The sequence below is a fragment of the Triturus cristatus genome, chromosome 3_1 (genome assembly GCF_964204655.1).
Source record: "Triturus cristatus chromosome 3_1, aTriCri1.1, whole genome shotgun sequence".
Lineage (NCBI taxonomy): Eukaryota > Metazoa > Chordata > Amphibia > Caudata > Salamandridae > Triturus > Triturus cristatus.
The window spans coordinates 212,762,227-212,781,608 of NC_140583.1; the positions used below are offsets into that span (position 1 = coordinate 212,762,227).

A 19,382-nucleotide genomic window follows, 5' to 3' on the forward strand; every position below is an offset into this window, starting at 1 on the left:
GCTGCAGATGATTAAGCACCAAGTCCTCGACAAGCAGGTCAACCGAAGCCTCATCCGAGGACTCCGGGACCCCGATGACGCGCACGTTGTTGCGCCTGGCCCGGCTCTCAAAGTCCTCCAGCCGGCGGGCGGCGAGATCACTCTCGGTCCTCAGCTTACGCACCTCGATCTGCAGTTCCGTGACATCATCGGTGAGGCCCGTGGTCTTAAGGTCCAGGGTCCTAACCCGTTCATTCGTTTTGCCCAAGTCCGCACGGATCAGGTTAACATCCACCAAGATGGCATCCACCTTATGCGCCAGGGTATCAAACTGTCTCCCAATCGAAGTCTGCATCCCTTCGAGCGCGCCCATGACATCCTGTAGTGAGAGCTCCGGGGCCAAAGGCGAGGCCGCCTTCTGGGTATCCGGCGACTGGCTCGACCCACTCGGTGATCCCTTCTGCAGAGCATAGCGGTCCATACTATTGACTTGGGTATAGGCTCCCCGCCTGGTAGACTTAGCCTTCAGCCGATCCACCTCTGCTTTGCCCGACATGGTTGATACCAAGCAGGTCGGTTCAGATAAGACGGGTCCCTCTCAATGAAAGGAATCAGGAGTGATCAGTTCTGCAGTGGGCCACCAGAGTAGCCTGCAGAGCGTCCATAGGGTAATAAAGCCACCAAGAGCTCTCCAGGGGCAGGGCTGACAAAGGGAGAGAAAGCGAAAGTGAAAGGACGGGGACCTCCGTCCGACAGTTCACACCTCGCCTGGCCGTTGTTGTTCAACTAGAAGTCGGGCATCCTGCCAACTCTAGCCCCTGGCATCCCTCGGAGATAGGCCGCAATCTGTCCGGTTCCCGGTGGGCGATCCGACCGCGGGTAGCATCAATCGCCTCCCTGACAGGTCATCCACACGATGCCATGCATACCGACAGGATTAGAGACAGGATAGTCGACGGAGGGCGCTAGGGTCTCGGGAGCTCAGAGCTCACGCGGCCATCTTGGTCAAGCGCTAGGCTCCTCCCCTGGGAATAATTTTAATACCATTAACCTGTACAATTGGACCCTGACTGGATGGAGGTGAATTCACAAGATTTGGAGTCTTTTAAAGTTAAACCTCCATTATTGAACATTAACACTTGTAATGTGGAGAACATTTAGGTTTTATTGAAAGACTATGACAAGGTTTTCAAGGATGAAATTGGGTGTGAGAAATTTTACATGATATATGGTTGAAAGAGAACGCAAAACCGGTCCGTCATAAAGTCGGGATTGTGCCTTTGAGTGTCCGAAAGGTTTTGAAAGTATTACTAGACAGAATGTGTGTGGAGACCGTCATTGCTCCTGTGGAATGTTCGGCGTGGGTATCAAGTATTGTTATCGCTCTCTGAACAATAACATCATTGTGGAGTGTCAGCCATTACCGAAAGTATAGGAGATGCTAGCACAGATAGGAAATGCCTGTATTTTTATATCATTGATTTAAAGGCTGTTTACCATCAGATTAGATTGACAGACAAATTGCAATATTTAGCTACATTAATTAAACCTTTTGGGATATTTAACTATCTGAGGTTGCCTGGTCCAAGCCTAGCACAGGGACTCCTGTGAATAGGACAATCACCTGCTGCCATCGCTCTGCACTGGGCGACCTAAATCTCCTCATCAACCACCCTAACCCCAAGAGCTTGGTGGTCCAAGCATCTACATCACAGGTCATTCCCTTCTACACTCCCGGACAGGGAATCCAAGAGGCTGGATAGTTGGTGTAAGAAAATGTTCTCTTCCGTCCATCTTGCATTCCGGTTGGTGAACACCACAAGCCTACTGGGCTGTTACTCCCATTAATGAAACGGTTGCACGGGTGCTGCTTCAGGTCACGGAGGAGGCCTGGGCCATCCTCTCCCAAGCGGTATTCGACAGAAGAGATGCAGCCAAATTGCTATTCGTTGTGGTCTTGACACAACTCTCCCGCCCTCCCCCTCACTCTACGTCCCCACAGAGCCAGCCTCCGAACGCTCCTAGTCTGGCCTTTCAAGATCATGGGCAGCAAGTTAATGGCAGGATCAACCATCACCTCAACCACTGGCATGTTGTACAGATGGGTTCTTCAAATAGTCCGAAGCTTAAGACAAACCCACCTGACTTTGCTTAAAGAGGAACTCATGACTCGTTTGGCCAAGGAAGCCATAGAAATGGTTCTTGAGCCAGAAGTAGGCTTGTGGTTGTTATTCTCACTACTTTCTGGTCCCCAAAAAGGACAAGGGTCTTCGCCCTATTGTAGATCTACGAGCCCACAACTACTGCCTCAAAAAGGTAACGTTCAAGATGCTCACTCTGGCTCAGGTCTTGACCCAGGAGACTGGATGGTAGTGTTGTACTTATGGTATGCTTATTTTCACATTCCCGTCCTGTCGGCCCAACAGCGCTATCTGCCGTTTATGGTAGCCCATGAGCACTTTACCATGCTCCCCTTTGGCCTTACCAGCGCCCCTTGGATATTCAACAAAGTGATGGTGGTGGTCGTAGCCCATCTGCGCATATCAGTGGTGTCAGTCTTCTCCTATCTCGAAGACTGGCTGTTGAAGACAAACTCGCCCCAAACTGTCATCCACCACCTCCAGACTATGGCCAAAGTCACACCTGACTCCTTCTCAGAAGCTCCCTTCCATCAGTGGTGTTCTGGACACAGTTCACTTTCGGGCCTATCCTCCCGAACGGCGAGTCCAGGATATCCAAGCTGTGATACTGATGTTTCAGCCTGTATCCTGGATTTCAGTGAGAATGACTCTGAGGCTGCTGGGCCTCATTGCCTTCTGCATCCTGCTTGTGACACATGCCAGATGGCGTATTCAGGCTCTGCAATAGGACCTGAAGTTCCTGTGGGCGCAGCATCAGGGGAATCTCTTTGACATGGTCCAGATCTCGGAGGAACCTGTGCAAGCACTTCAATGGTGGCTGACCAACCGCGATTGGGTCAGAGGCAGACCACTCTCCCTTCCCCAACCAGGTCACACTGTAGGGACAGATGCATCATTCCTGGGATGGGGTGGCCATCTATGAGGGATGGAGATCAGAGGACTCTGGCAGAATCCAGACTCCACATCAACTTGCTGGAGCTCCAAATGATTCACTTGAAATTAAAAGCCATTCTTGCTTCAATCAAAGGAAAGCTAATTCTAGTGTTCATGGGCAACACCACTCTTATGTGGTACTGCAACAAACAGGGCAGTCAGTCAGAATGCAGGGCCTGATGGTGCAAATCAAGTTTCCAGCTTGGCGTTCACTCTTTATTCCTCTTGAAGCAAGGAACATCCGAAGTGCTGTAGTTACAGATAATTCAGCAGGCACAGTCTTTTCAGAGTGCAGGGCCTGAGTTTGCAAATCAAGTTTCCAGCTTGGCAGTCCTTCTTCTTTCAGTTTCAAGCAGCATAGCTGAGAGGCTCTCTCCCTCTCAGATACTTATTCCAAGTTCTCTGGGTCAAACAGGAGGGCACTCCTGTCCAATGAGGTGCAGGGCAACACCCCAGGGTATGACCACATCCTCCAAAGTGTGGCCCTGTAGTCTCCCAGAGAGTACCATTGCTCCAAAATTCAATATGGCGGATTTTCCAGCAGAGAGAGAAGAGCTAGCTAAACCAGCCTACAGGGTGGTCCAGCTCCATAGTCTCCCTTCCCTTAACATCTGCAAATTCCTTCCTTAAGCCTATCATCTGGCTGGGTTAAAAGGATAGGGCTGTAACTGGACCTGACTTACATGAATATGTCCCCTCCTCACTTTGAAAAGTATGTTTTACGACCCCTCCCCTTGCCATAGTATTCCTCTGTAGCAGAACCCTTCGCCTCCCAGTATGGCTCTCTGATTCCATGGGCTATTTATTACCAAATCAAAGCAGCCTGGCTAATCCACTTAACTCTGGCCAATAAGGTCATAACGCTCGAAGGCTGAATTTTGGATTACAGTCAAGAAAGTCTTACCTTCTTGTCTGTATATTTTAGGATAAATTCAACAATCGCATATGGTTGGATTTATCAATACCATTCTACTGACTTCTTGAATGATATTTTATGACGCGCCTATATTTAGTTATTAATGAATACCTACTTGCCATGTTAACTTATATGGCTGGGGATCTGCAATGGGGAAAAATAACTGGGCAATTTCTCCCAACACCAGGGCTTATAAAATATGTTTTATAAGGACCCTGGATACATTTACAGGACACCCCCCCCACCCTTGCCTGAAACACCTAGGAAAGACCTTAGGGCAAGGGTCTCCAACCTTTGAGAGGTACTTCTGTTCAATAAAACGCATTGAGAGCTACTAATATTATTAGTGTTGTATCATTTCAATTTTGTTATATGTATATTAATTCAACCAAGCAAAAGCTTTATGATTTTATAACAGGGCTGCACAGGTGAACTACTCAGGGGTAGCTGGTTGGAGGGGTGATGATGGATGATCACCCCTCCATCTAATTGTCGCATCAGTTGTGATTTATTGACGGCTTTAAAATGTATCCATTTAAAAAAATAATTTGTAAAACATCAGACTAAGGCATAGCCGAAACGCGTCATGTTTTCCATGCTCGCTATGCAATAAACGACCTAAGAACTGCAGAAGTGTCCCGTGAGTGCTTTCCCGAGTTCTTGATGTGACTGGGACTGAGCGCACATTTATTAACGCGAACGCACCTTCGCGTTTTGAAGAACCCGTCTTTTGAGTGCGCTGGTTTGGAGGTGCAGCGGGAGCGATTTTATATATATATATATATATATATATATATATATATATACATACATACATACATACATACATACATACATACATACATACATATCCAATATTGCTCCTTCCGACTGCTGGGACCCAAAAGGGGGAGGTGGCGCACACTCCGGCGTAGCGTGCCGGTAAATTCAATCCCAAAAACTGCAAAGCAATCCACGTGCGCTCTCAGGAGAAAAACCACAAACGAGAGTAATACAGGAAAGGGGTGTTTAATCCACAACGCGTTTCAGCTCGAAAGCCTTGAACAAGGCTTTCGAGCTGAAACGCGTTGTGGATTAAACACCCCTTTCCTGTATTACTCTCGTTTGTGGTTTTTCTCCTGAGAGCGCACGTGTTTTATATATATATATATATATATATATATATATATATATATATATATATGCAGTCGGTATTATTCACTGCATTCCAAGGTGTCCTTGCGTTCTTTTGAAAACTTGAAGAACTGTGGAGCTTTATATTTCAGGGTACCGATACCCTGTGCGAGGACCGCCCTTTTTGACAGCCCCTATTCACGTATCGGGATTGGTATCTATATATATATATATATATATATATACACACACACACACCCCTATGCTCACTATTAATGTTCTAAAATCCCTCTCCACCCAAAAACCTACACCCACCCCAAAACTTAAATATTCCCTTTCCACCCACACCCAAATACCAACACCCACCCTACACCCTAAAAATACCCTTGCAGTCCCCAAAAACCTATACCTACCCTAGAATTACCCTTGCCACCCAAAAACCCACACCCACCCTAAAATAACCCTTGCCACCCAAAAACCCATACCCACCCTTAACCCTAAAAATACACTTGCCACCCATAAACCCATACCCAACCTAAAATTACGCTTGCCACTCAAAAACCCATACCCACCCAAACCTCTAAAATTTCCCTTGCCACCCAAAAACCCACACCCACCCTAAACCCTAAAAAATCCCTTTCCACCCAAAAACCCATACCTACCCTAAATCCTAAAATTACTCTTGCCCCCAAAATACCATACACACCCTAAACCCTAAAATTACTCTGGCAATCCCAAAAACCCATACCCACCCTAAATCCTAAAATTACCCTTGCCACTCAAAAACCCATACCCACCCAAAACCTAAGAAATAACCTTGCCACCCAAAGACCCATATCCACCCTAAAATTACCCTTGCCACCCAAAAATCCATACCCATGTGTTTTGCCTCCTCTCTGCCGTGGAGCACGGAGGCAACAAGGTCTGAAAGACTAACTGCAGGGGTGAGGCTTCCGTTCAGAACTCAATGTACAGGTGGTGCTGTGTTTGGAGTGCTTTTGCCACTCATTCAGAATTGGGGAGCCATTCAAGACTGGAAGTGTACTAAACTTCCTGGTCTCACCAGTGGGTAACCTCGAGAGTCAAAGTCTCATCACTGGTGATACCCATCTCCAGCTACCCGCCAAGGTGTGCCATATTGGTTTTTTTAAAGCCCCTGGTTAAGGCGCAATCTCGGTGTTTCCATCTTTTTCTTACAACTGTCCCCGGTGCACCTTGTAAATCCATGTTGCCTCGGCAGCGCCATGCTCTCGCCATGGGCCTCTGCCTCCCTCTGTGTTGCAACTTCTGGCCTGGGACTTCTCTTTCAGTAAGTATTACACACTCCACCTCTGTTTAGGCCAGATAAGAAGAGAGGACTTCTTTATCGCTGCTCTACCAAAACCACTTCCAAAAGAGGCTCCACGTTCGTAAAGCCTGTAACCTGCACTTTGATGTCCTCTCTGTGGCCCAGGGAGTCCGAGGTTGCTGAGAGTTTGAGGGCTACATGATGAGCTCCAAGAAACACTGCTTGTTGGATTCCTGCAGGCCCTGCTACAGCCTGCCACCCCCACCCAAGCATGGCTTGGCATGGTTTTGAAAATCGGTAAATAATTAAAACAAAAGGCATTTTAGGTAATTATTCTGTGCCACAGTCTGATACATATGTTAGCTTACCCTGAAATACTAGACAAATCAAGTGTTGCCTTTAGTTTACTCATTTAATGAACCCCGTTTTGGAGACTAACTTGCTGTTTACCTGACCACGTTAAATCCATCTAATATATTTCCCTCTTTCACGTTTAGGCTTCGTTCCAGCGCTCCAACAGCCATGACAAAGTGAGGAAAATAGTGGCAGAGGAAGGACGCACTGCAAGAAACTTAATAGCTTGGAGTGTGCCCCTAGAAAACCGAGAAGATGAGGGTACGTAATCAATTTTTATCTTTTTATTTTCAGTGAACATTTCATAGCTTAGAGTTATTCAGCAAGCATGTGTGCATCATTCAGAATATTTACACAGTACTTGAAATGTAAGAAATTACGTAGAAAAATAATCTTTCTGATAACCTAGGCTCTGAATACTTTATATGACTTTGCATAGCATGTTTCAGCATTCCCAAAGCAAGTTTACATGTCCAACGAAGATGCATAGCAAGTTGACATGTTTAAAAGGAGCCAAGTGGACCTTGTATCTGAAGTTAAGATCTGCGTTTATATCAGCAATATTTTTACCAGTAATAATTCTATATAATTTCACATTACTTTATAAATGAGGAATTCCAACTCGTTGCCCTATACAATTTTTTGGGGTTTAAATTTGTTTTATTGAATCTTTGTTTTTTCTCATGTCAGGTCTTACATCAAACAACTTAATTAAATGTAAATATATAAACATTTCTGCAGTAGTTTACAGGGCAATTAACTTCGGTTTTTGCAGACCTGTGTCTAGTGTGCACATAATTGTTGTGATGCCTAGGTAATGTAAACGTAAACATTATGCAACATAACATTGGCGCAATAAGAAAAATCCAATTGGTCGCACACTGCTCGTCCTACCAGCGTGTTACCCCAAATCATTATGAAGTCGGCATCAGCGAGTGCGCCTCTGCCAGAGTATTAAGCAAAATTAAAGTCGCGTTGGCCATCCCTGGACACGTGTTTCGAGGTTATTACCTCTCGTCAGCAGGGAATAGGCATGTGTGTAGGGTTGCTGCGTAGGCTGCCAAAAATTGTTCTCAGGTCCAGTACCGCTCGTGGCATTCAGGTGCGTAACCATGAGCTCGTCAGCCCCACTGGCTCAAGGGAGCCTGAATATTAACACACATCCAATTGGTCGCACACTGCTCGTCCTACCAGCGTGTTACCCCAAAGCATTATGGTCCATGAAGTCGGCATCAGCGAGTGCACCTCTGCCAGAGTATTAAGCAAAATTCAAGTCGCGTTGGCCATCCCTGGACACGTGTTTCGAGGTTATTACCTCTCGTCAGCAGGGAATAGGCATGTGTGTAGGGTTGCTGCGTAGGCTGCCAAAAATTGTTCTCAGGTCCAGTACCGCTGGTGGCATTCAGGTGCGTAACCATGAGCTCGTCAGCCCCACCGGCTCAAGGGAGCCTGAATATTAACACAAATCCAATTGGTCGCACACCGCTCGTCCTACCAGCGTGTTACCCCAAAGCATTATGGTCCATGAAGTCAGCATCAGCAAGTGCGCATCTGCCAGAGTATTAAGCAAAATTAAAGTCGCGTTGGCCATCCCTGGACACGTGTTTCGAGGTTATTACCTCTCGTCAGCAGGGAATAGGCATGTGTGTAGGGTTGCTGCGTAGGCTGCCAAAAATTGTTCTTGGGTACATTGGTGCAATAAGAAAACAGAATATTTTTCCTCCTTCCTTTTCTTGATTAATTAAGATGGCCTACTATACCAGCATTTATATATCACCGCTGTATGCCGCCTACCCCACCTTCACCCTTTTCTTACATAATATTTATGAACAGTCCATAAGCAGCTTTGTCAAGTGTGAGTGGCACACTACACCTACAGCCCTGTGTGTTTCATCTGCCGACTACTACGATCACTTTAATACGTCTCTTGCTATACCCAGGGCTTTAAGTGGGCCGGGTTTGGCCGGTGCTAAGCACCGGCAGTTCTTCAAAGCAGCTGCTGAGACAGGTCGCTATCGGGCTCTCCATTTTCGTCCTCCCTCTCAGGAAAAAAATCTTAACACTGCAGCAGTTCACTGTTTTTGATGTAACTGTAATTTTTTTTTTGCAGTTCTATATTGCAAAACTCGAAGTGCTTTACATGAGCACCAACAAGGACATATTTATTTATTTTTTGGTAGGCACAGGCGATTAAGTGATTTGCCCAGAAACACAGGATGCTGAGCCGACGCTGAGACGGGAACCTGCTTCCCCCACTCCAAAGTTGGCAGCTCTCGCCATTACGCCACAACCTCTCATGCACGAACTAAAGCATTTTCAATATTATATACAACTAGCCATAGTTGTATGTATGCGTGTAGTATATTTATCTTATCCAACTAACAACCTTTGACAAAGCCAATAGTCCTCGCTTGTTGTAGGTGTAATGTTGTATTACATATGTAGAGGCAATAACAGAATCAGCAAAATACTGGTCGAGTGGCACATTTTCATAAATGTTTTAAGGCACGCCCCTTTGAGAGACGCCCCCCAGTTTTTCCATCCCACTTAAATAACTGTATATACCATTCATTAGTTCTTAGACCTCATCTGGCTACGGCACATTGCCTTGTGTTTCAGAGTAGTCCTGCCAAGATGTCCGGAAGTCTGTCGATATCGCATTTCATTCTGCCGCCAGCGGCTGTTTCCGCATCCCCATTGTGTCTTCGCGATGAAGCGTTACACTTTCTGCCTGTGCCCAACAGAGAAGCGATTGAAACCAGGCCTTCCCGGCTGGGGGGGTTTGAGGAGATTTCCAGCGCAGAGTAAGTAGCCGTTTGGCAACTATAATTCCCAGGTCTATGTATCTGGTCGTCGCTTTATATTTTTAGGCCTTTGATACAGACTTAGTATACATGTCTCCCATGACCACTCTAGCGTGCTTTCCGTGCAGTTGGCTAAATATTTAATGACCTTTTCCCAATACGATCCCATGGCTGTGCAGGCCCATAGCATGTGCACAAGGTCTCCACCAATCATATCACATCTGGGGCATTTGGCATAATTACGATTGAAATATTGATCGATTTTGGCTGGTGTCAAATAGGCTGGTGTGCTATGTAGTATTGGATGAGTCGGAATTTAGCGTTTTGGGGTATGCGCGTGGGACTCAATAGGATATCTTCCCACTCTGTGCTAGGTCGCTGCAAGTCAGTGTCCCTATGGGCTCGAAGGGATAACAGTGGAGGTATTGTGTGTAATCTCAGGGAGTCAGCCAGCCATCTGGTGAGATGCCGGCCCGCACCCAGTTTGTGTAGGTACTGCATTTTTAAGTGGGTGGCTGGTTCTTGCGTTCTATCTCCCTATAACGTGCGTAATTCGTTGACCTATATCGTTATCCAAAATTAATTTGTACACAACTGAAGCTATCAACAAAAAATCTAGTGAGGTTTGAGCTTCAGTTAGACATCCTGCTTCACTTATACACCCTGCACCTCAAGTCATCCTCGTTTATTAGCTTATGTTTGAAATGCAGTTATCAAACCAGATTTGACTACTCTTACTCCTATACAGGCTGCCGCAGGCTGCCTTTGTAAGCTAATTCCGTCTGCTCCAATTGGTTTCAGGTATAATAAACAATAACAACTTCAACTTCTTATATAGAAAAAGGAGAAAAGCAAAATGTGAAATAAATACCTGAAAAAGGTAGCAGCGACCTCGCTCGGCATCACCTTATGTAGACAATAGAGATTTTTCTAGGGCATTATGCCAGGTGTAGTTACAGGTGAGTAGGCAAAGGGAACAGATCTACTCCCATACCTCATCTTACCTCGGACAGACACGCTCAGGCATTGATGAATTTAAATAAAAGTTCTCTAAGTGCCCCACCTCTCTTTCTGGTAAATGAATGCAGCCTCACTAACGCATGGTGGCAATTTGAACAGACACCTGAGTTCTCTTGTTCCAGCGGCTGCTAAAACAGTTTCTATTTCAAATTATTAGATTATCTACCAGATTCCTTAAGTAAAACCTCTCCATGCACTTGAATGGATACAGAAATATTTAGCTGCCATAGCCACTCTCTCGTGCCATAGCCACTCTGACTCCAAAAGTGATGTCAACCCTGGCTACAAGAGGTATGATCAAAACAGAACTGTTGTGATTGTTTTTTTAGTCGGTTTGCCTATTGTTTTACACGGGGTGAAGGGAGATATGTTCCGTCCTCTCCTCCCCCAAAAAATTATTAGTCTTTCCCCCCGAATTCTAAATGATGGAACCAGTTGTTTGTTTTGGAGTACCCACTCGTCCTGTGTATTTAGTGTATGGGCAAGGTGTGTGATCTTTGACTTGTGAGCTGTGTACTCTTATGCACCTGAAATTGGTTGTGAGAGGGAGACTAAGCTCCTTATGTCTTTAGGAACTCAACAATAAAGTCTCCTTTCAGGTCCCTGAATCAGTTTCATTCTTCCACTTGTTCCAGGAGCTGTTATGTTATGTTATGTTATAGTGGGTTTTATACCGCGCTCAAATACTCAAGAGTGTCCTGGCGAGCACGGTTACCAAAGCCCAGTGGAGCAAAATGTTTGTCATCTGGTTAAAAAGGAAGGTTTTAAGTTGTTTTAAAAAAATCTAAATTCCTGAATATGTTCACCTAGATACCACAAGAAAGCCACACATATAATAAACTGTCTTCTGTTACTATACCAACTTTTCAGGAAATTTGAGAAGTAAACTCTTCCACTTATGAAATCTTCTGCTCAGGAGATAGAAAGAAGCCTTTCAGCAGGCTGTGATGGCTGTTATTAGCCAGTCGCTCTCTGGAGCAACTTCAGCAGCCTCTAGAGTCTAAGGTGATGTCAGAGCATGCAGTGTCTCTTGACTCTGCTTCTCCTGTTGATATGGTACCTGCTCAACCAAATATGATTTTAGTTGGTTTCTGCTTCACCACTATACTAATATAGAAGGTAGGTTGCATCTTGCTGTGGCAACCTCATCCTCAATACTGCTCAAAAGAAGACTGTTCTTTTGCAATTGGAAATAGTCAAATTTCCACAACAGCAGAAATGAATGTGTGATTTGTTTAAAAGGGTAGATCATTTCTTTGGGCACACTGAGGCCCTGACTTTTCCACATTTCACTGTTAAGTCAGAGTATAATGATAATGACAGTGAGAGAGATAATTGGCTTCCCAAATAGTTTACTTACTCATGTGTGCTTGCGAATCTACGGAATGTCTTTGGGCTAAACACTTCACTAGTTATGAAGTTTCTGTCTTATGATGGACCTACTTCTATGGATCAAGCTCATTTTAGTATTGTCCTGAAGAAGGCAGCAGAAATGTTAAATCTACAATTACATACTTGTTAATTTAAGACTTTGCTGTTCATGGAAATCTTGAATAAAGAAAGTATAGTACAGTGGTGTGGCGCAGGGTAGAGTGGAGTGGAGTGGCGTAGAGTAGATTGCAGAGTAGATTGTTTCAGAGTAGAGTGAAGTGGTGCAGGATAGAGTGCAGAGGTGTAAAGTGGCGTAGAGTTCAGTGTCAAAGAGTTCAGTGTCAAAGAGTGTAGTCTTGCAGAGAAGAGTTTCATAGCGTGCAGTGCTGTAGAGTGAATTAGCATAGAGGGCAGTGGCATAGAGTAGACTGTTGCAGAGTATAGTGCTGTAGAGAGCAGTGGCATACAGTAATGCAGAGTAGACCAGAGTGGCGTACAGTGGTTCAGATTAGAGTAAAGTGGTGTAGAATGCAGTGGTGCAGAGTAGTGCTTTGGTTTTGAGTAAAGTGGTGTAGAGTACATTGGTGGAGAATGCAGTGGTTTAGAGTAGAGTGGTGCAGAGCAGAGTGGCTTAGAGTGGCGCAGTGGCATAGAGTGCAGTGGCATAGAGTATATTATTTCAGAGTAGAGTGAAGTGGTGTAGAGTGCAGTGGAATAGAGTTGAGTGCAGAGTAGATTAGAGCGGATTGGTATAGAGTGGAGCCATGCAGAGTGGGGTAGAGTGTAGTGACAAACAGTGCGATGGCGTAGAGTGCAGTAGAGCGGTGTAGAGTCCAGTGGTGGAGAGTGCAGACTGGAGTGTTGCAGGGTAGAGTGCAGTGGCATAGAGTAGAGGGATGCAGAGTAGTGCTGTGAGGCTGTGCGGCTGCGGCGGTGGTAGATGCGGATGCGGATGGCGGATGGCGGTGAAGGATGCCAAGCGTTTCGCTGATTGAAGCGACCTCAGGGCTCCAACTACGCACAGGACCCGGAGCGGCTCTTCCGTCCATCTTTCTTTTGGCGCTGCAAGTATACGTGTATGCGGTTTCACGCCCGCGGTCATGGTGAAGTTTGCGGGCTGATTTACTATCAGCAGAGGTAAAAACGTGCCGTTGCTGTGTGAGGGACAAATCAACTCTTTCTTTGATACTAGTTCAGATGCTCAGGTTCTAAACATCTGCTAATAATCGCATGGGTGCTGTTATTTGAGCAGTGCAGGTGCAGCCTGTGGACTCGAGCATCCAGCAGCCTCAGTGGCAGGAGCTGTTGTCATCATTCTAGCGCGCCTGGAGGCGCTTTAAAAGCTGGCATGGCTCCCGCAGCGCGGGACCCGTTATTTGAGCAGTGCAGTGGTGGTGCAGCCCGTGGACTCTAGCATACAGCAGCCTCAGCGGCAGGAGCTGCGGTCATCATTCTAGCGCGCCTGGAGGTGCTTGCTTCTTGCTTGGGATTGCTGGGATCGCTGTGCTCTGTGGACTGCGCACTCGGGGAGGCTGCCGCTTGACATCGCTATCCGGGACTGCGAGGACCAGGGTGCTCGTTGGTCTTTGATCGAGCACACCTGTGAACTCTTCCCGGCCCCTCCCCCTTTCCTAATATTTGCACAGCATAAGAGCCCCGCCCCTACGTGCCAGAGGAACGCGTCCGGGGCGAAGACCGGGCAAAGAGCGGGCCCTCTGAGGCCCTCAGAGGCACGAGGAGACCGGACCGGGGAACCCCTTCTTCTTGCCAGTAATCGTGAGTTCTGATTCAGTTGATTGCATTATTTATCATGGCCGAGACTTTGTCCACAAACACGCCCACAATTACTGGTGGTATAAACAAAGGTACATTGGACGATTATTTTACTAAGGCTGTTGCGGCCATTGGAAAGGAGACTATGTTAGCTGAACGGAGGGCTGAGCGACGTCTGTCCATAGAATGTATAAAAAATAGGATGCCTATGGATAACCTGCTGCCTACTACCCCTTCTGAGATAAGTCCTCCCACTCTTACTCAGGAGGCATTAGCCATTGACAATGTTCCTATGTTGCTCCGAGACACTGAATCCCCACCTGATAAACTTAATTGTCCGTATGTTTCCACTGACTTACTTCCCTCCAGCACTTCTACTAAGGAAACTGATACGATCATTGTTCCTACTCAATCCGCGGTTAAACCCACTAAAAAGAAGGTGGGGAGGGTTGCGGTGCCTAAAGCTCCAAGGCCCCCTCCCACTAAAAGAAGAAAGAGGTTAGGTGATCCGCCAAGGGATAAGATTAATCATTCTGATTTTGGCAAAGGACCCATTCATACTCTAGAATCTGTATCCTTGCCAAAGGTAACACCTATTTTATCCACAGTACACACCATGGCCACAAGTACCTCTACTTCATCGGTACCCTCCTTTTCTGACCCGATTTGTCCCCCGCATTGCCTAACTAACGAAGGTTCGATGGTAGCCCCTCTCGAGGGCATCGAACAACTGATAAGGTCACTCGTTTTACCTTTAATTGAAAGATTATAAAATATTGAGCAACGCTTAGGGGATTTAGAATTGGCTATCACTAAACACGCGGGGGTATTCAAAGACCACGTACATTCAGTCCTGCCCCCCCCCCGTGGTACCAATGTCACCCTCTATCCACACCAGGAAAAACGATTTGGTTGGTCTTGATAGCCAGTCTATGGCCAAATCTTCCAATATAGCCCATTACCACCAAGTACAAAATGATGTGGGTGAAACGATAAAGGAAGTACCTGACCCTACCCTAGGAATGATTCCAAATGTGAGGGGTGGTATTCATCCTCTAGTTAGGGCAAGAGACCGACCAAGTCATCAAGTTGACTTACCCCCAGAAGCAGTCCCATATGTGGTAGTGCTCACGAGAGTCCCGCTTCTGGAAAAGGGCAAAAAGGAAGGCTTCCATGAGCTTAAAAATAAAACCATGCATTGGCTCATGCTAAATAGGCCCCTTCCCCCTAATGTCAACGGGGAGATATTACACGTCCGGAGACTCCCTTGGTTGGGTTGTAGAGCTAAGGATATTGAGGGGGACATAATTATCATTAATTTTAGAGACCCCAGAGCAGTTACCCACATTCTTGATTATCCTCTGGGTAATACTTGTGGCTCCATTAAACCCCGCGAATTGTTATACTTTTATCCAAGACCTCCAGTCTTTCACAACGCATATCCCAGGGCCCTGGCCCGAATGCCGACATACCCCCTTGCATTCTCTGTACCCTTTGATAACCATCATTATACTTATGCACCCATTCCCGCGGCCCACGAAAACGTACCAGATTGGGTCACCGTGCCGTTCGGGAGCTATCGACATGGCCCTAGGAGGGTCAACTACAGATCACCATTTACCCCCCTGGAAGTCGTAAACAGATTCGATGCCCTATCAGGCGTTGATGATTGCGATTGACAGAGGAGTTTCTCTAATAACGGGCCCTGTACTCTGGAGTACCAGGTTGTGGATACTGATCTGACTCCCCCACTGCAGATTTCTTCCCCGCAACAATCTACTCCCTCTGGGCTAGCTCTATTTTCACCTGACCCCTATGTATTGCCCCATGAACATGTTTCTGTGTTAGCAGAGGGACCAGCTACAAATCCACCCAATCCTGTATTCGGGGGGGAGAGGAAAAATGCGGTGGGTGGGCGCTTACTAAGACAGATCCTCCCGACACAGGATGTCCCGGCCAGGGAACGCTCTGATACTGGGGTTCGGGCCCCCTTAGGGCCAGCACAAAGTATTCCTGACGAGATTGTTATAAGTACAGCTAAGGATTTGAGGTCGCTAAAAATCCTATCTTGGAACATTGCTGGGTTACCCAACAAGTTAGATTGCGGTGAATGGGCAACCTTCATAAAGAAATATGATATATGCATGTTCCAGGAGACGTGGGCTAGAGAGAACTATTGCTACCCTGGGTTTGCAACCTTTAATGTTTTAGCCAGATGGGGAGGGAAGGGACGCCCGTCCGGAGGTTTGTCAATATGGATTGGCTCCCATCTTGGCTGCAAGGCCGAGATTGTAGAAACCAATTCAGTTGACATCTTGTGTGTGGTCTTACGTTGGCCCACTGGGAAGGGCCTAACACTGGTAAACGTATATTCCAGACCGGTTGGAGTTGCGGGCACCTCAGGGACAATGGAGGACTTGGTGACATTCCTTGATTCTCTCTCTAGTTCAGTAACACTCCTGGTTGGAGGTGACTTCAACACCCAGTACGAACCATTCCCGATTCATCTAGATGGGGTTAGTAGCGAGGAGGATGATCTCTGGGATATTCCAAGTATTGCGGGTCCGCCGGTTAGGTCATGCTCACCACTCCTACTCCAAATAATAACAATGATCCTTGCAAACTCACTTAGAGCTTGCAATGGCAGGTTCAAAGGGGACACACCTCCGCAACCAACCTTCAACAGATTAGGCCAGGAGTCTCGGATAGATTATATATTGATCAAACTTCAGGACTGGAAACTAGTTTTAGATTTTAAAATAGCCCCCCAGGCTGGACAGTGACCACAATGGCCTGACCCTCTCCCTGGCTGCTGACGGATTTCTAAATGCTGCTGCCCCAGAAAATAGAGTATTCGCTCCAAGTCTAACCTTATCTAGCAACAGGCGAAGAATAAGGTGGGACAAACTCTTAGAAAAACCAAACTGCATTAGGACTATCTATGAGCTAGTGGCATCAGCCCTTGAAAAGGTGGGAAGACCTCTCCCACTACTGCCCTCGCCTGATGGGTGCCTCTCTCTTGGGGACATTCATCTGAATCTGTGCAATAACCTCGCTGAGGTATTGAACCCTGTGGTCCGGGACAGGAAAGTGAAGAGAGAAAGAGCCTCATGGTTCAATGCTAGCTGTAGAAACGCCAAGGCAGACCTTCTCCAGGCATTTAAAAGTAAGGAGGCCTCATCGGTAATTAGGGAAAAGCGGGCTGCTTATAAGCTCCTTCTTGAAAATGCCAAAATAGATTGGGACTGGGAGAATTGGTCAGAAATGACATCTGCACTCAATGTCAGAGACCCTAGGAAATTCTGGCAAATAGTCAAACATGGCTCAGTCGAGCCTGTTATGGCTATAGAGGGAAACATCGCGCCTGAAGTGTGGGAGGAACATTTTTCATCGCTCTACAGTGTAGCTGGGCTGGATCACCTAGGAACTCAGGTTGGGGCAATAGCCTCCCTAACCACTAATAACTCTTCCGCGATGGGTGACTTCAATTTGGAGGAATTGGAAATGGCAATTACTCGCCTTTCCTCGGGAAAAGCGCCAGGTCTTGATAAGCTCCCAGGCGACCTTCTAAAGCACGAGGTTAGAATCTGGGCCCCCTACCTCCTGGTATTGTTCAATGCCATCGTCCACGGTATGGCGGTCCCCCCCACTTGGCTTGGGGCGGAGATCGTGCCTATTTTTAAAAGGGGCTCACCCCTACTCCCGGCTAATTATAGACCGATCAGTCTGATAGACGTCCCTCAGAAGCTTTTTGCGAGGCTTCTGTTGGATCGTCTCTTGGACTGGATCGAAGATAGGGACATCTTGAGCCCCCTCCAGGCCGGGTTTCGGCAAAAGACTTCTACCATAGACCAGGTCTTCAGGCTGTCCCTTTTATACTGGAAAACAATACAGTAGGAGGGTGGCAGCCTCTATACTGTATTTGTGGACCTAAGGGCGGCCTTCGACCTGGATCCACGTGGTAAGCCGTGGGAAGTGCTGGCTAGAGCCGGGGTGCCAGGTGATCTTCTGTCAATGATCATCCGCCTCCATACCAACACCTACGCTCAAGTGAGGTGTGGTAGGCATGGCTCCTTATCAAATAAGTTTCCCGTTGACAGAGGGGTAAGACGGGTGTGTACTCGCACCGACCCTGTTCTGCCTCTTTGTCAACGGGGTTATTGATCACCTTAACGAGGTCCCCAATTCCGACGTCCCAAAGCTGGCGGGAAGGAGGGTTCCGGCAATTATGTTTGCGGACGATACCCTCCTTCTCTCCAAGTCGCCGATGGGAATTCAGCGTGTGTTAGATGGCTTTGGGGACTTCTGTAGAGCGCACGGTTTGGAGATTAACACTCTAAAGACCAAATTTATGGCCTTCAATCCGCCACCTAGGTTTCACCGTATCCCACGCATAGGGAATAACATGCTAGAACGAGTCAACACCTTTGAATATCTTGGTGTAACCCTTAATGAGAAAATGGGGTGGGGTTCGCACCAGGAGAAAGCAAGGCTGAAACTAGCGCAACACGTGGGTGGGATACTAAGGTTGGCGGGGAAGAATAGGTCGACCCTCAAACCCATAGGCCCTCCGCTCCACATTTACAGGGTGCAAGCCAGAGGAGCCGTTATTTATGGCAGCGAACTATGGGGACATAAAGTCTTGCCAAGTCTGACAAAAGAGGAGAATAGGTTTCTTAGGTGCCTAGTAGCCCTCCCACCCAGCACACCCCTAGTGCCATTAAGACTCGACCTAGGCATTAGACCCCTGGAAGAAGAATTGGCGCTCCGCCCTCTGATCTACTGGCGTAGATTGTGGGCGGTGCCCGAATTGATTCACTACAGACAGGGCTTGCAGGAAGTCCTTAGTCTTCCTAATTCGGGGAACATTGCCTGGTTCAAATTTGTAAGGAATAGTCTGGTGGGCTTAGGCCTTGATGCTCTCTGGAACGACCCCCTGGATGCTTGCCCCAGACTCTCAAAAAAGGCCCTAACTAAATTGTATTACAACTCCAAGGCTCCCACATCCCGACCTTCCACAACCCTAGGGACTCTAACGGATCAATTTCTCTGTATTAAAAATGCCTACAGTTTGGAACTAACCCTAGACAATATTTACCCTGTATTAATTAGGAAGCTCTGTCTACAATGGAGGCACGGGTCCCTGCCGATACGTGCACTCACTAGTCATTGGTCTGTGTCTACACCCAGCACTTGCCTGGCATGCAGAGTAAGCGACGAATCCGAGCTGCACATTATATTTTTTTTGTCCGGGCTATAGTGAGGCGCGCAGAAAATGGATCATTCCCATTTGTAGGAATTTGGGTTTTACTAGGTGTCATGAAGCCTTCAGAATCCTTAAGAGTGAAATGGCTGGAGGAGGAGCCTAGCGCGCACCCAAGATGGCCGCGTAGGTGCGAGGCTCCCGAGGACCTCCGCGACCTCCTGCATAAATCCTGACCGAATCCTGTCCTAGATGAGGGGACTGTGTTTGTGAACCAGAGTTGAGGTGACGCCTGTTTTCCGTTTTCAATTCGGACCTCGGACACCGGCGGGAGCACCGATTAAGGTTTGCGGCCTTCTCCACGCCGGCCCCCCGTACTGGAGTTGTGGGGCGATCCGGCGACAAAGTGAATAACAGCGGCGGGCAAGGCTGGGTGACTCGCGCACCCCGCACTTTCACTTTCGCTTTTGCGCCCTCCTTGCTGCCA

The 19,382-nt window shown here is 47.2% G+C and overlaps 1 protein-coding gene across 3 annotated transcripts in view; it reads left to right on the forward strand.

Annotated features, from left to right (window-relative positions):
- SCAPER (S-phase cyclin A associated protein in the ER) overlaps positions 1–19,382 on the forward strand; it is a 3,109,515-nt gene that overhangs the window by 369,502 nt on the left and 2,720,631 nt on the right. For all 3 annotated transcript variants that reach the window (XM_085643688.1, XM_085643687.1, XM_085643686.1), the window contains exon 3: positions 6,868–6,985. In XM_085643688.1, the coding sequence (XP_085499814.1) occupies positions 6,868–6,985 (118 nt within the window). The remainder of the gene's footprint in view (positions 1–6,867; positions 6,986–19,382) is intronic.